Genomic DNA, 15514 nt, shown 5'->3' on the forward strand with positions numbered 1-15514 from the left:
ATCAGAGGTGTGTGACCGTAAGCTACTTTTGGTTTTGGGAGCCTCAGGGTCTTTTGCTGTTGAGGTATTGGTGGGTCTCACGGTAGGGTCAGTAGGTGTTTGGGCATACTTGTGTATCAGTTGCAAGACTTTGAACGTCATCTTTCCCAGCCCTATTCAGGCTTCAGAAGAGAGTACCTGAACCCCTGAAATTAAAGCAAGTAGTAGATCTTGTGGTTGATCAAGCCTAGTTAGGCAGGCGTCCAACTGTCGTTCTATCGGCTTGCGCCTGGTTCTTTGCAGAGAAGGTCAATCGAAGAGGGGGCTGTAGTGAAAATATTAGTCAGTATCCTTGCAATTAGTAAGCTTGATGCTATTTTGAGAGTTTGAGACAGAGAGACCGTGTTTTCAGACCAAACAAGGGCCAAAACTTGGGCACATCCCATTTGAGCAGCCCACGGGTGTCACAGGCCGCTGAGAGCTTGTCTAATGGATTTGAGAGTCAAATCTGAGTGTAAATATATAAATACGTTCAAAAACGTCATTGTATATGGTCGATTTTAGCATGGAGTGAGCAGCGTCACTGCTTCACTTATATATGCAGCACTTTTCGTAATATATCAAGTGGCTCTGTGGCCGAGCGGTCTAAGGCGGCAGACTCAAGTTCTGTTATCGTAAGATGCGCGTGTTCGAATCACGCCGGAGTCATTATTTTTTGCAAATGATCCCTCGCTACGAAGAGTAGTATTTGATTGAACTTTTATATTTTTTTCTTGCAAATGATGTTTCGTGTTGAACCTGCTATGGTGGTGTGAACGGAGATACAAGGTAGGATATAGTACATATATGAGGCCGTCCCTCTACTAATTGGCTGCAAAGCCAACACTTTCCTTCTGCTTCTTCGACGAACTAAAGTGTTCCTCGTTCTGGTTTCATCTTGTGGCTCTTGGGGCAAAATGAGCATTGGCGGCTCTGCTGGTAGATAACAGATTAGTTAGTATGGCCAATCTCGAGGAGACCAACTCTAGACCATCATCATCGTTTTTCGGTGCCGACAATAGCTTGTTTGCTAGATAGACTAAATCTCTCTCTGCACTATCGCTCAAATTTTCCGTCTCAAGTAACCTTTGTACTCTGCGTTCTAGTTGCTCCAACGAGTAAACTGCAGCCTCCTCTGACACTTCTGTCAATTCCGGCTCATCTTTGGTATAATTTGCATGTGAATGGATCGTGTTTGTTGCAATGGCTTCTGTGCTTTCAGCAATTATTGTAAGAGGAACAGCTGAGTGATTCAACGAAGAGTAGCACTTGAGATCTTTGCCCTGAAGCTGCACATATATGGGCGGTAGTCTATCGCCATGTTTTCTGAAGTCATCAATTGCCGCTTGAGGAGCTTCTTGGTCTGTCAGGAATAGCCCCACCAATGATGCTTGTGGTGAAACGACCAGAAGTAACCTGAGCCGTTTATTCAAATTGTCATAGTCGATCTTGTGTCCCAGCCACTTCAACTCAAACGCATCTGCCACCACAATGGAGCTTTCTCTCTCCTCTCCAACCAATACACCAACCAGAGTATTCCTTGACGTCTGGTCCAGTATGGCGTACAATGCTGTCGCTTTTAGTTGGACCAACATGAATAGATGAACAATCCGGTAACGATTATTTCTGAGCAATGATTTCAATAATGTTACACTCACTTAATACCAAATTCAAGCCTTCTTCTTCACTATAATTGAGTTCACAACTGGATGCCCCTTTTTTGCGGAGTATCGTCTATCGCGGTATCGGTGTCTTACAAGATCGCATAACCAGCCTCAGCAGCTAGTGCGACATTAATAGACCCCTCACTACTTAAGCTCACATTATACATTGTTCTTTCAAGAATTTTGCTAAATAACCAAGGAATTCCGACACTGTAGCAACCGTGCAAGCATATATCAAATCTCCAGAAAAAAATCAAACCGCTTAGAGCTACATTTTTCAGACCTGTGGATTGTGGCACCGATGGGTGTGCATACAAGCACATTTAGTCCCCTAGAAAAAAAAAAGTTATCCTCTTCTCATCCCTACAACCATGATCATGTCTGTTCACGAGCCTCTAAGTAGGAAACGTGCCCTAGGCTCTGATAGTGTGCTGGAGGTTAAAAGGCACTGTCCGGACATAGATCACCCGGAGGCCTTCTCCGATACAATGTACCTGGTGCTTGTGAAGAGTGCCCTTGAGAATTTAGAAAAGGTATGTCAAAGCTTTCCATCGTTCAAATTCATGACTAACAGCAGAATGATACAATGCAAATCAAAACACTCACTGCCAAGATCAACTTGCCCCTTTCTCATAAGGACGCCATGAGCTTGTCCAACCTTAATATAGTCTTGAAAAGCCTCACAGTAAACATCGCCAAGCTAGATAAATCAGCCTGTGCGCCACTAATAGCCGCCATCTTACGCTATCCTTGGTTGGAGGTCCGCATCCCGGAGGCCACCCAGGGCAAGCTTGCATTCCACTCATTTGTGGACATTTACTCGCAGTTCCTCACTGTGCTCATCTCCTCATTTCCCAAATACCTAAACGAGGTTGTCACAAAGCTCATAAACGAGTTCCCCGACTTGAGCTCCGAAACATATCCACACCACAAAGTGCTCAAGCGCTTCATTTCATACTTTCCCACTTGCATCAATACTATACCCAAGGCCTTGAGTGCCACCGCCCCACATCATACCTCATCCACCACCACCGAGATTTACAACTACGTGAGGAACGCAGTTACCGTGATTTCGTACTGCCTGGACTTGCAGTACTCGATCTGGCAGCTGGTGATTGAGCTTTGCATTAAAATGGATGTTGACCTCCAGAATGAGCTTGACGATCTAGACGACGATAGCATTGAGGAACTCATCAACGGCGAGGATGAGAATGATGAGGTTCTCGAAGTTGAGGACGACGACGCTGATGAGAATGGAGTCGAGGTTTACGATGTTGCATCCACTACAAACATCAAGCAGTTGGTTTCTAAGCTCGACAAAGTTATGGAGCTCCTTCTTACGACTACTGAGCCTTCCTTCACTGCTGAGGAAATCAGCAATGGAAAAGGTGTTCACCTTTTCAATACCCTCGCATCACTTTTCAAGACTCATGTCTTGCCTACACATTTCACTAAGCTGATTCAGTTCCTCATGTTCCACATCTCGCAATACCAGCCAGAGCTTGCGGACTCATTTTTGGTCATGCTTATAGACGTTGCATTCAATCAGAAAGAAACCACAGAGAAGCGCCTTAAGGCTCTTCAGTACCTTTCTTCTTACATTGCGAGAGCCAATAACCTCACGAAACACCAGGTTGTATTTATCGTGAGCTACCTTATTGGTTGGATTAACAAGTACATCACCGAAAGGGAGCACGAAGTTTTTGAATTTTCCGACTCCTCTTCAGGCGGTATGGAGAGGTTCAAGCTTTTCTATGCTACCTTCCAGACCCTCCTCTACATCTTTTGTTTCAGACACAAGCTGTTGGTGAAGGATACTGAGGGCCAGTGGGAGTGTGATATTGACAAGTTTTTTCAGCGTGTCATCATCGCTAAGTTTAACCCCTTGAAGTACTGTGATGAGACAGTGGTGTTCATTTTCGCTAAGCTTGCAACCAAATTGAATGTCTGCTACTGTTACTCGATTATTGAGCACAACAAAAGGGAAAGAATGATTCAAGGAAATTCTAAGATGCCTTCGACTGTCGGTAATTTCAGACACAAACAGGAGTTTTTGGACTTAGAGGCATACTTTCCATTTGACCCAGTTGTCCTCCCTGTTTCAAAGAAGATCATTGATAAAAACTACGTCGAATGGTCGCAGGTGAATCCTGTTGATGAAGATGAGGAAGACGATGACAGTGGCAGCCATCTTGAGGAAGATGATGATGAAGACGATATTGATTCAGACGAAGATTCTGATGACGAAGACAAGGATGAAGAAGAAGAAGCCGATAGTGCTGAGGAAGACAGTGATAGGGAAACTTAAGGGTGGTGTTATAAAGGCATCTCGCGGGAATCTCATTTACATAAGTCTCTTCTTAGCATGAATACAACCGATTAAGGATAATGTGTGGCTCTTTTCTCTTCGTAGTTTTTGTTCAATCCTGAACTCGTGCCCCGGTAGATCGCCTTTTGTGGGTTTGATCACTCGTCAAGTCTTGGGAATGAAACCCCTTGAGAGCTGGACTCTCAAATCATGAATAACGACACAATATGAGATGGTATTTGTCAGGTATGAAGATGATCTCATGGATGAAAAATTGTAAATTTACTCTTTCTGTTGAAGCAAATAGGTTTCAAAAAAAAATTTGTTCTTGATCACGCCCAGGCTCGAACTGGGGACCTTTTGCGTGTGAAGCAAACGTCGTAACCAACTAGACCACGCGACCAGAATGTATAGGACACGGAGCATCTGGGTATATAAACCTGTAACTATATTATATGCACTCTACGTTTGAGACCATATGCAGGTATGTGGCCATCAGCTCATATTTAGCATACGTACATAATTTTGCATACTGGTCGCGTGGTCTAGTTGGTTACGACGTTTGCTTCACACGCAAAAGGTCCCCAGTTCGAGCCTGGGCGTGATCATTATTTTTTGCTGTCCTCCAAGATAGGATTCACCTGTAGTTCGTGTTGTCATTCTTTTTCCTCCTTCCAACTCATCATCATTTAGCAGTTCATGGATGCAAATCAGCTCGCTCAATGTGGCGTCAATGTACTACCCTGTGCACAATGAATCCTTTTCGTTAACTTTTACCTATGTACCCTATTTAATCCCCGAGTAATGAAACCTGATTAAGCAAAATGCAGTCCCCTCCACGTTCTGGGTCTAATCCATACGTATAGAAGTAGCCCTCTGAAGTAACAACATTGATATGCACGAGCTCAAGCAGCACCAAATCCTTGTTGGAAGAGTTGGATGTTGGTGAACCAACCTGCTGGCCCTTGCTAGCCTCTACTGCATCTTTTGAGAGCATGTAGTTCGGAGGAACTAAGTCCTCCTGAATATCGCCGTTCATCGTGGCAATTGACTTGACGTCCTTATCCATTGTCTGAATCTTGAGGGATGCAAAATGTCTCGTTGGCTCCAAAATGGAAGAGAATCGAGATGGAAGAAAGTCACCCATTTTCTGCGCAGCCTTCCTCCCCAAGTTTTGCGACGAGCGACGTATGAGTCTAGCGACAGAAAGTCGACTCTGGTCAATGACAGGTTCGGATTTCTCCTTGTCATCTGTAGTGCCACTGATATTGGAAAAACTCGACAATCCACTGTTGAGTGAGTTTGTAGATCCTTGGGAGAGCTTCCGTTGACTGCTAGCTTCCATAGCATTTTGTATGTTCCCACCATCGCCATCGCCTTCCGCATCACTGTCATCACCGTCATCCTCGAGGAAATCATCATCCTCTTCGGCCTTTTTAAGAGACTCCTCGTCCTCCTCGTTTATCGTGAACTCTGGATTGAGGCGCATCTTTTTCGTCTTGGACTCTCTCTTGCGCTTCTGCTTATTAGCTAAAAGCTCGTCCTCGCCAAGCCTAAAAATGTGAACCGTTTCGCTGGAGCTTGTAGCCACCACGTACTTGTTATCGGAACTGAAGGAGAGTGAATAGATCTTCGTTGGGTAAGTTCCGCGGCGAAACTGGTAGAGCTTCTCTCCCGAGTCCACGCTAAAGACACGCACAATTGTTCCCTTATTGGAAGCTGTGGCGAGCAAGTGGCCATCTCTGGAAAGACACAAGGCGGCCAAACCTGACTTGTGTGCTTCAATAACAACGACCGGTTGAAGAGCTTGAAGATCAAATATTATGACGTCTCCTACTCTCTTTGGAGCTCTTGCCGCTTGTGAGTTCGTACTAGCCAAGGTTGTGTTAGCAGCGTTTCCACTTGCAATGAGCGACTCGTGGGCCACAGTCTTTGGGGGTGAAGGATAGGCCAAGAATGAGTTGGGGGGACGTGAATCAATTGCTGAGTCCAGCGTTGAACCCTCCTCAAAGTCATCTGATATAGCACATAACCTGTTTGTATTGGGACTCGTTTCAATGGTGTGAAGGAGTTGCATGCTGAGGATATCGTAGATATAGATCTGCTCTTCTAGGAGCACCACAACCCTGTGGCGGGAGAGCCGGACCGCTAAAATAGCAGCGGGGAAAATCAAGTCACATATAATACTGTTGTCCCTTGTGTTTACAATTTTGAGCTTGCGAGGCAGTGACCCGGGTTCATCTCCTAATGCCACTATCGCTAGGAGGGAGGTGCAATACAACATCTCAACAATTCCCACCGCCTCCTCTTTTTTCAACAGATGGCATTTTGCAAGCGACGGCTTCATTGAGTACACCTTGTAGCCATTGTTCAAACCAACGGCCACACACGACGAGTCCTGATTAAATGTGATGTACTTGACAGTTGCGTCAGCATGGTGCGATTGATTTGAGGCTAACAGACGATCATCCCCAGGAGGCAATGAGTCTTGATATTGTTGAGCCAAGTTCATGTACGCTGGAGAGCCAGCGACCGAGGTTTTCAACATTAGGGGTTAGACTGGAAGAAGTCAATTTTGCGATAAAGTAGTACGCAAGCAGCCATGCAGCAGGGAAGCCGTTTAGGTCTAGAACACCCGTGCACCAACTCTGTGTTTTTGGCGGGAGCCCTGTGAATGTGGGGCAATGGCTTTGGAGGGGTCGTTGTCAAGAGAAGAACAAAGCGATATACGAGATCCTACAATGGCATGCGATGAATTTTGTAGTTGTGGCGCCTCCTGGGGCGTCAGGCTTATCGCGAAGACTAGTCAGACCGCTGCACTAGGGGCTAATGAGGCTCTAAGTGGTGAAGTCTTTAGAGCTGTTTTGCCAACCATTCCGAAAATTTGGTGATCATGGCTGGGGTCACATCGTGAACACGTCCCTCCTCGTAGTATATCGTAGTGGCGATGTTATCGTTTTGGTACATGTCAGCCCAAAGGGACGAGATTCTGGAAGGCACAAGCGGATCATCGGTGTAGAAGGAGGCAAACATCTTCACCTTGGCGAAGGGGAAGTTTTCAAAGATTTGGATATCCTCTGCGCTGACGAGACGATGCAATGATTCTGGATAACGTTTCTTCTCCTCTGCGTTCAACTCGAGCTCGTCGTAGTTGCAGTAAAACCACTTCTTGTCAAAGTTGCTGGTCTTTTTCAATCTATTCACAAGCAAAGAGGTCATATCATAGCTTCCAATGGTTGGATTAATGATGGATACCTCATCAGGATAGGCATTGGCAAAACGGATGGCCACATGGGCTCCCAAAGAGTAGCCGCCCACAATGTTGTTGAACTTGATTGGCATATCTGGGTCTTTTCTCAAACTCTCCAAGTCAAGAAGACCGGGCAAAAAGTCAACAATAAGCTTCAAATCGGCCACGTTTCCGTGAATTGCAGAGATCATGTCAATGGCATGGGTGTCGTTTCCAGATGCCCAGTCGTCGTTTCTAGCATTATCGACAATACGGGAACCGTGGTTACGAAGGTCAAAAGTCACGGCAATAAACGGAATGTCCTTCTCTTTTCTAACAGACTCAATCACATGTTGGGCAATGGCGCTGGTGTAGGATTCGTCGCCTCCTCTTTGGTGAAGCAAGTAGAGCACGTTCACCTTGATATCTTCGGTGCCAGGCGTCTTGTTGCATTTTTCAACATATGGATGCAAACTTTCAGTATTGAAGACCTTGACTTTGATGCCAGCAATGTCTAACTCTTTGGCTTCGATGTTAGGAATGGCGTCTAGACGTAACATAGTGGTGGTTATTTCGCAGTTTATCAAAAGTGACAACTATTGTGAGATAGGTGCGATTTGTGGGGCGAATCGCAAAACTTACGACATTCAATAGTGGCTCAGAGAAAAAGAGGAATGACAGGTGAGAACTATTTTTGCAGAATTAGAAGCACGAAAGTTTACAAGTATGCTATGGAGGCAATTGAGGCAAAATTCTGGGGCCTCTAGGAGTAGTAGCGATCTGAGTCTAATCAACCCAGAGTGCTTGCGGTAAATGGTGATTGAGAGCTAAAGGGACACAGGCAGTGACTTCGAGATCAAAGAATCAATCTTTTGAAAACTAAGAGCCCAGGATTAAATTGTAACTTACGAAGTAGGATAGATCGGAATAAGTGGTGGCCTTAGTAAATGGAGCGACAACGATCATTCAACCCACAACGTTTTCAGGCATAAACTATGGAAAAGAAATCACTTACGATATCCATACCCAGATCAGTTTCGAAAGATTGTCTTATCGAAAAAAGCCTCTCCGTTTGATCAGAGGCACGGCTGCTTTTGAAACTCCGTCCTCACCGATGGTTGCGAAATGAATACGCAACCCGCTCATATGTCCACTCATTACTTCCATCCCATTGACCACCATATTAAGCCAGATGTATTCAAAACGGAGTTCCTGAATTCCAAGCCTACTATCTCATTGTTAGCCCCTGAAGTGTTCCCGATCACACACCCCACACCCTCCAGAAACAGCCAGATTGACCGTTCTTTCACCTCCATCAATTAGCTTTCCAAGATCTCGCACAGAGTCACTTTACAAGGTTTTAGATCCTAAATAATATCTCTGTTTTAGCTTGTCCTCGGTAACAAAACCGTTGCAGTGCATTGACAGGTGCGCTTCTCCGCAGGAGGCTGTATTGCACAAGCTTCCATCTCTTATCCCCCAGAGGATGCCCCACTTTCGCAATCTACAGTAGGCAAGTTGACAAACCAGGATCGCCACGAGGAAGGCGAATATTGCATTACTGTGATTTTGCATAGATTTTTGCAAAAAACTCGAAACTTCGAAGAAGAATTGATTTGTCATCTGGGTCAGAGTTTCCCCACACAATGGGCCTCGGAAACCGATTAACTCCGTGTAGCCATTAACTCAACTCAACCACCTTACCTGAAATCCAAATAAATTCCGAAATATTCCAGATCGCTTTCACGCCAAATGGCCTGATGCTGGGGTCCATTTTGTGGCACCCAATTGTCCAGGGACACCTTCACATGTAAGGGAGTGCATGGTCTCGCACCGAGTATATAAAATATGGGGGGCGCCAGCTTTTCAGTGACAACTAGTATTCTCGAGATGCCTTCGAAAAACGGAAAAGTTCAAGCCGAAAAAGCCGCCGAGAAGGTTGCCAAAGCAGGCCAGGCTGCTGCCAACACCGTGGAGGAGAACATTCCCTCCAACGCCAGTTTCCACTCTACTGCCTCCACAGCTAGAGAGCCAGCTGCAGCTCACGTCCCTAAGGATGCTGACCCAAGAAACATCTTGGACTACACTCCTCACGACGAGATTGCTGCATCTGTCGCCAGATTGCGTTCCAACTTCCACCTGAAGAGAAAAACTCACCCATTGCAGTACAGATTGAACCAGTTGAGAAACGTCTACTTTGCCGTGAAGGACAATGCTGACGAATTGTGTGAGGCCTTGTACAAGGACTTTGGCAGATCCCACTCCGAGACCAAGAACTTGGAAATCAACCCATTCTTGAACGAATTGGTGCACACCATGTCCCACTTGCACAACTGGGCCAAGCCTGAGCCAGTGCAGCACTTGCCCTTGATCATGAAGTCCAACCCAATCTACATTGAGCGTATCCCATTGGGTACTGTGCTCGTGATTTCGCCTTTCAACTACCCATTGTTTTTGGCTCTCGGTTCTCTTGTCGCCGCTATCTCCGGTGGCAACTGTGTGGTCTTGAAGGTCTCCGAGCTCAACCCACACTTTGCCCAGCTTCTCACCAAGATCCTTACCAAGGTGCTCGATCCCGACACTTTTGCCATGGTGAATGGTGGAATCCCCGAGACCACCACGGTGTTGGACCAGAGATTCGACAAGATCATGTACACTGGTTCCACCATGGTCGGTACCATCATTGCCAAGAAGGCTGCTGAGACCTTGACCCCTGTTCTTTTGGAATTGGGTGGTAAGTCTCCTGCTTTCGTTCTCGAGGACGCCACTGACGCAGACCTCGCTGTCATTGCCAGAAGAATTGTCTGGGCTCGTTTTACCAACGCTGGTCAGACCTGTGTGGCCATCGACTATGTCTTGGCTCACGAGAAGGTCAAGGCCAAGTTGGTTACTCACATTGTCAAGGTGATCAAGGAGGAGTTCTACAGCGGCTTGGATGCTAAGGACCCAACCTATACCCACATCATCCACCTGCGTGCGTTTGAGAACTTGTCCAAGATGATCAAGCAGACCAAGGGTGAGATTGTTGCTGGCGGAGACACTGACGCTGCCACTAGATTCATCTCTCCAACTGTCATTGACAATGTCAACTGGGACGACTCTACCATGCAGCAGGAGATCTTTGGCCCTGTCTTGCCTATTTTGGGCTACACTGACTTGGAGGAGGCCGTCCAGGAAGTCATCAAGCGTCACGACACGCCATTGGCTTCTTACGTCTTCACCTCTGGTCCTCGCGACCGTAAGAAGAATCCACAGGTGGACCTCATCCGTACTGCTATCAGATCTGGTGGCACTATTGTCAACGATGCTGTGATGCACGTTTCGTTGGCCAACGCTCCATTCGGTGGTATTGGACAATCCGGTCAGGGTGCCTACCACGGTTACTACTCTTTCAGAGCATTCACTCACGAGAGAACCACCATGGAGCAGAACCTCAAGATGGATTTCACCTTGAAGGTGAGATACCCACCTTACGAGGAGAAGAAGGATAATGTCTTGGGTGCCGCTGTTTCTCAATACAACAACAAGGTCTGGTTCAGCAGAACTGGCAATGTCAATGTCAACGGCCCTGGCCTGATCTGGAGTGTGTGGCACAACTTTGGTGGCTTCACCTCTCTTGTCTACAATTTTGTGAACAGCTTGTAATTTTATATGAAAATAATCTATGACTTTTTATTGACCTCAACGTAGATTTTGCAACCATATGGTGGCGCACCCAGACACCTCACTGCGTAGATACACCACGATCAATTAGTACTCTTACACCAACATGACTTTCACTGTCCAAATTAAAAATGCCGGCAAGGTGTACGATATAGAGCTAGAAGATTCTTCAACTGGAGCTGAGTTTAAGCAAAAGATCCAGGACCTTACGCAGATTCCTCAAGAACGTCAGAAGATCTTAGTCAAGGGAGGCAAATTGACAGATGATGCTGTTGTTGCAGAGCTCAAATTGAACCTCAAGACTCCAATTATGGTTTTGGGTACCCCTGACAAGGATCTCCCTGTCAAGGCTCCTGAGAAGCAGGTATTTTTGGAGGACTTGAATGAAAATCAGTTGACAAAGACATCCCACGAGCCTTCTGGATTGGTGAACTTGGGTAACACTTGTTATTTGAATTCTTCATTGCAAGCGATCTACAATAACAAAGACATTGCATCTCGTGTCGACGAGTACGTGGGTCTGCTGGGTGGCAATTCGCTTGTGACCAGTTTGAAGGGTATCTTCTCTGCCATGAACAAGAAGCAGGAAGACGTCAACCCAACGTTTTTCCTCATGCAATTCAGAAGTCAGTTTCCTCAGTTTGCCGAGCAAGATAGGGGCTTTTACAAGCAACAGGATGCTGAGGAGGCGTACTCACAACTTCTCAATGTGTTGAGCTCTGCGTTGAATGTGGAGGACTACTTGAGAGTGGACTTTAAGTCGAAGACGAAATGTTTGGCATTGCCCGATGAGGGCGAGAAAGAGGGTGTTGACACTGCCCTCAAGCTCAATTGCCACATAGATATCAAGACAAATTTCTTGAGAGACGGTCTTTTGAACGGTTTGAAGGACACCATCGAAAAGTACAACGATACGTTGCAGTCGAATACTGATTATGAGGTGAGCAAGACAATCACTCGTCTTCCAAAGTACTTGACTGTGCATTTTGTCAGGTTCTTCTGGAGAAGAGACACGCAAAAGAAGTCCAAGATTCTCAGAAAGGTTCAATTCCCATTTGAATTAGACGTCGCAGAGATGCTTGACGACTCCATTAAGCCAGAAAAGGTGAAGGTGAGAGACCAATTGAGAAAGATCGAGAAGGACAACACCGAATTGATCAGAGACTTCAAGAAGGCGAAGAAGGATACTTCGTTGACCCCTCAGCAACAGCAAGAGGAGGACGAGTTGAAATTGGCATCTATCAAATCCAAGTTCACCGATGACTTCCAGGACATCTTGGCGGACTCGGTCGACCTAAGTAAAACTACCGAGAACCCATCCTCGGTGTACGAGTTGAGCTCAATTGTCACACACCAGGGTTCCTCCGCAGACTCTGGTCACTATCAAGCATTTGTGAGAGACGAGAACGACTTGGAAGGCAACAAGTGGTGGAAGTTCAACGACAACAAAGTCTCTACTGTTCCAAGAGAGAAGATTGAGATGCTTGCCGGAGGTGGTGAGAGTGATGCTGCATTGATCCTTTTCTACAAGGCCAAGGGTTTGTAAACCTCGGCATAGGGCCGTTTTCGTTATTGCTCTTGTATAAAAACTATGTTTTTCTAATCTTACATGCTATTCACCAACGTCTTGAACTGCTCAACCTCGTCCCAACAGTTCAAAGCGCGTCCCTTATTGTCCTTCAAACAGGCAATGACGTCGCCACGGGCTTTCTTGACGTCGTCGCTAAATTCAACCTGAATCAATTTGGCACTGTCCTGCAACGCTTTAGTCAAGCCCTGCACTTTCTCGTTCGAGAGGGCAACAGAGATCTTGGTGTCTTTGGATTTGTCTAATGATTCAGTAGTAGTTTTCTGGAATTTCTCTAAAGCCTCTTTCTCCAACTTTGTCAATTCGGAAGCAACTCTGTCTTGAATGTACTTTTCAGTGTACTGGGCTCTGGTGTAATCGGACTCCTGGGAGTTTTCCAAATGCGACAAGAACGACGCACTGAAATCCACGGGAGCATTGGGCGTGAACACCTTGGTCTCCGGCTTCGATGCGGTGGAACCCATATTTAGAGCTAGATCTTGTGGATAGTTAACTATGAGACTTGTAGAAACACACCATTGGACGCACGGTCGTGCGAGGCACATAAAGACCGAAGCGGTGAGAACTATCGGAGTCTTGGGAAGCAGTGTCAAGGGCCTCAGAAAAAATTGAGATAGACTGCTAGAAAATGGTAGAATAGAGTCTCTTACAAGATTACATGTTGTGTTACTGATAAAAGTAAGGTGGAAAAGTGTAGATCATTCTTGAAAATTACCAGAGTCAAGTAGTGAAAATTGCCAATAGAGTTTGAGACGGAACTTCAGCAACGCTAGTAATTGCACCCTGGAGCCTCGAAAATCTAACTTTTCTTGGAGGTGCACCTTTGAACAAACCGGCACTTATGTGCACCGCACTACTACGACCATCAGATTTTGCGCCAGATCGTCATACTTTGAACCCCGGATCTCGTCCTTTTTCAAAAATGCCTGTCCACTACCAGCAGCCTTCCAACTTCGACAAGTTCAAAATGGGCGCCATGATGGGCGGCACGGTTGGTGTCTGTGTCGGTGTGCTTTTCGGCGGTTTCTCCATTTTGCAACATGGTGCTGGTCCTAACGGTGTCATGAGAACTTTGGGCCAGTACATTATGGGCTCTGTGGCCACGTTCGGTTTGTTCATGTCCATTGGTTCTGTCATCAGATCTGACACTGGCTTCCAGACCACTCAGCAGGCCATGCTCCTTGCCAACAAGCAGAGGTTGAGAAACATGTACGGCTTTGAGCACTAATTCCCTTGTAAATAATAATGTACATGAAAAGATGGATTGATGTCGTGAGACTTGTAGATTTGCCGTGTGGGTGTTGCGCCAATTGTTGATGTAGACTAGCAGTTGCAATCGCGTGATAAGGTGCCTTCTCTAAGGCAAGCTTTTATATTCATAATCAAAAACATGACCATAGTAGAGAATGAGATGAAGCCTCGTAATATGTGACTGTCATAGAATTCACTTCGAGTACTTGGTCCAATTTTGACCTCAGAGCAATCTCACAGCGAGAGAATTGAAGATTTCAAAAGGTGTCGACTCAAACAAAATATGTCCAAAAAGTCCTCCTAGAAGCAAACAAAGAATCTACGAATTAACCTCATCGAGGTTGGATGGGTGAAGGTACCCATTTTTCATAGCAACGCTACAGAAACCACTAAATTATCATCGCTCGTGTTTCGTCTATAAATCTATATCTATTCAAAGTGTTTTATGTGGTTGCCATTATGGAGATGATAAGAATACGTGAGACCAAACTCAGGCACCTTATAGTCGTCCGGCTTGCCGATCTGCTTGGCCAAATCGAGCAACTTATTCTTGGGCTCGAGAATGGGCTCTGAACTGAGCTTGAAAGTACCGAAATGAATGCCCAACACAAACTGTGTCTGCAACATTTGCGCAATCTTGATACTTTCGGCAGGCAGGATATGTCTGGGCAGCTGGTGCCATTCTGGACAATACTGTCCAATGGGTAGCATCAGGAGCGTTACTGGCCCATACTTTTTGGCAATAATTTGAAAGAGCTCTCGGCAATACCCCGTATCACCAGCATGGTATAAAATCGACTGGTCGTTTCGCCTGAGGATGAAAGAGCCCCAAAGAGACAAATTAGAGTCCAGAACGTGGCGGCCAGACCAATGCATCGCCGGGACACACACGATCTCGTAATTGTCTGCAAAATCAGGACTTTCCGTTATGTGCTTATTGAGGGAGACTTTGTCCCACCAGTCCATCTCGATCACCTTGAAAACACCTCTCTTTGCAAGCACCAGCTTGAGGCCTAACGGAACCACCCATGTAGCATTGTTACCAATACGGCTAACGGCGTCCAAGTCAAGATGGTCCGGATGGTTGTGTGAAACCAACACAAAGTCTAGTTTACCGTTTGTGGCGTATTTGACGTCCAGAAGGGTCATGGGAGACTTGACGAGCCTTTTGGGCCCAATGTGCGGAGTGAACAAGTGGTCACTGAAAATGGGATCTGTGAGTATGTTGATGCCTGATATCTGAACAAGACAGCATGATTGACCAAGCCAGGTGCATAGCAACTGGTCATGCAAGGCAACACCGTTCTTTCTTTCCTTGAGTGTGGCAAACTTACCCAGGGCGATGCAATCCTGAAATATTTTGGAATTCTCTCTTAGAAGCTCGTACTTGGGCGTGAAGCTCTTTAGCATATCGTCAACTTCTTTGAAGTCTCCTTCTGGCGTAGGGTACTTATCGTGGATCTCGATCTTGTTCCCGTAGAAACTCTCAAAGAGCTCCATGACACGAACTGACAAGAACTCGAATCCTGTTTGGGGTCTGTATTCCTCAAACGGATTCACAAACATGCCGTTGACGGTGGCAGACTTGAACCTCAGTATGTCCTCCAGTTGGATTGCGGCTTCATAGTCCTTTTTCCTTCGTGATATGATATGCTGTGTTCTCAAGTGCATATACGCTTCAAAGCCAGTATACGCCACCAAAGCACCAAGCCCTAGCTTGAGTCGAAGGGACCTGGGCGGTTTATTCATGGTAGTGATGGGTTGGTTGATTCGCGATGGGTGCAAAATACACC

General features: G+C 46.0%; 9 protein-coding genes and 3 non-coding genes across 12 annotated transcripts; 6 read left to right on the forward strand and 6 right to left on the reverse strand.

Moving 5' to 3' along the window:
• Positions 1–605: 605 nt before the first annotated feature.
• On the forward strand, positions 606–687 carry C7M61_000465. The gene has a single exon. It is a non-coding gene; the product is annotated as a tRNA-Leu (tRNA).
• A 224-nt stretch (positions 688–911) lies between these two features.
• C7M61_000466 (uncharacterized protein) lies at positions 912–1613 on the reverse strand (the record flags this gene model as incomplete). Its single annotated transcript, XM_024855910.1, has 1 exon — positions 912–1613. One exon carries the CDS (start codon positions 1611–1613, stop codon positions 912–914), a length of 702 nt encoding a protein of 233 aa, XP_024715509.1.
• Positions 1614–2053: 440 nt separating this feature from the next.
• On the forward strand, positions 2054–3990 carry RRN3 (rDNA-binding RNA polymerase I transcriptional factor; the record flags this gene model as incomplete). The annotated part of the gene is made up of 2 exons (XM_024855911.1): positions 2054–2215; positions 2260–3990. The coding sequence occupies 2 exons, from the start codon at positions 2054–2056 to the stop codon at positions 3988–3990; spliced, it is 1893 nt and encodes a 630-aa protein (XP_024715510.1).
• Positions 3991–4319: 329 nt separating this feature from the next.
• Positions 4320–4393, reverse strand: C7M61_000468. The gene has a single exon. It is a non-coding gene; the product is annotated as a tRNA-Val (tRNA).
• A 131-nt stretch (positions 4394–4524) lies between these two features.
• C7M61_000469 lies at positions 4525–4598 on the forward strand. Its single transcript has one exon. It is a non-coding gene; the product is annotated as a tRNA-Val (tRNA).
• A 182-nt stretch (positions 4599–4780) lies between these two features.
• On the reverse strand, positions 4781–6538 carry C7M61_000470 (phosphoinositide binding protein; the record flags this gene model as incomplete). Its single annotated transcript, XM_024855912.1, has 1 exon — positions 4781–6538. One exon carries the CDS (start codon positions 6536–6538, stop codon positions 4781–4783), a length of 1758 nt encoding a protein of 585 aa, XP_024715511.1.
• Positions 6539–6843: 305 nt separating this feature from the next.
• On the reverse strand, positions 6844–7779 carry C7M61_000471 (uncharacterized protein; the record flags this gene model as incomplete). Its single annotated transcript, XM_024855913.1, has 1 exon — positions 6844–7779. The coding sequence occupies one exon, from the start codon at positions 7777–7779 to the stop codon at positions 6844–6846; it is 936 nt and encodes a 311-aa protein (XP_024715512.1).
• A 1330-nt stretch (positions 7780–9109) lies between these two features.
• C7M61_000472 (hexadecenal dehydrogenase) lies at positions 9110–10864 on the forward strand (the record flags this gene model as incomplete). The annotated part of the gene is made up of 1 exon (XM_024855914.1): positions 9110–10864. The coding sequence occupies one exon, from the start codon at positions 9110–9112 to the stop codon at positions 10862–10864; it is 1755 nt and encodes a 584-aa protein (XP_024715513.1).
• A 124-nt stretch (positions 10865–10988) lies between these two features.
• On the forward strand, positions 10989–12428 carry UBP6 (ubiquitin-specific protease; the record flags this gene model as incomplete). Its single annotated transcript, XM_024855915.1, has 1 exon — positions 10989–12428. One exon carries the CDS (start codon positions 10989–10991, stop codon positions 12426–12428), a length of 1440 nt encoding a protein of 479 aa, XP_024715514.1.
• A 59-nt stretch (positions 12429–12487) lies between these two features.
• On the reverse strand, positions 12488–12934 carry C7M61_000474 (uncharacterized protein; the record flags this gene model as incomplete). Its single annotated transcript, XM_024855916.1, has 1 exon — positions 12488–12934. The coding sequence occupies one exon, from the start codon at positions 12932–12934 to the stop codon at positions 12488–12490; it is 447 nt and encodes a 148-aa protein (XP_024715515.1).
• Positions 12935–13392: 458 nt separating this feature from the next.
• C7M61_000475 (uncharacterized protein) lies at positions 13393–13698 on the forward strand (the record flags this gene model as incomplete). The annotated part of the gene is made up of 1 exon (XM_024855917.1): positions 13393–13698. The coding sequence occupies one exon, from the start codon at positions 13393–13395 to the stop codon at positions 13696–13698; it is 306 nt and encodes a 101-aa protein (XP_024715516.1).
• A 452-nt stretch (positions 13699–14150) lies between these two features.
• C7M61_000476 (N-acetylphosphatidylethanolamine-hydrolyzing phospholipase D) lies at positions 14151–15470 on the reverse strand (the record flags this gene model as incomplete). The annotated part of the gene is made up of 1 exon (XM_024855918.1): positions 14151–15470. The coding sequence occupies one exon, from the start codon at positions 15468–15470 to the stop codon at positions 14151–14153; it is 1320 nt and encodes a 439-aa protein (XP_024715517.1).
• Between the last annotated feature and the right edge of the window lie 44 nt (positions 15471–15514).

Source organism: Candidozyma pseudohaemuli (genome assembly GCF_003013735.1).
Source record: "Candidozyma pseudohaemuli strain B12108 chromosome Unknown scaffold00001, whole genome shotgun sequence".
NCBI lineage: Eukaryota > Fungi > Ascomycota > Pichiomycetes > Serinales > Metschnikowiaceae > Candidozyma > Candidozyma pseudohaemuli.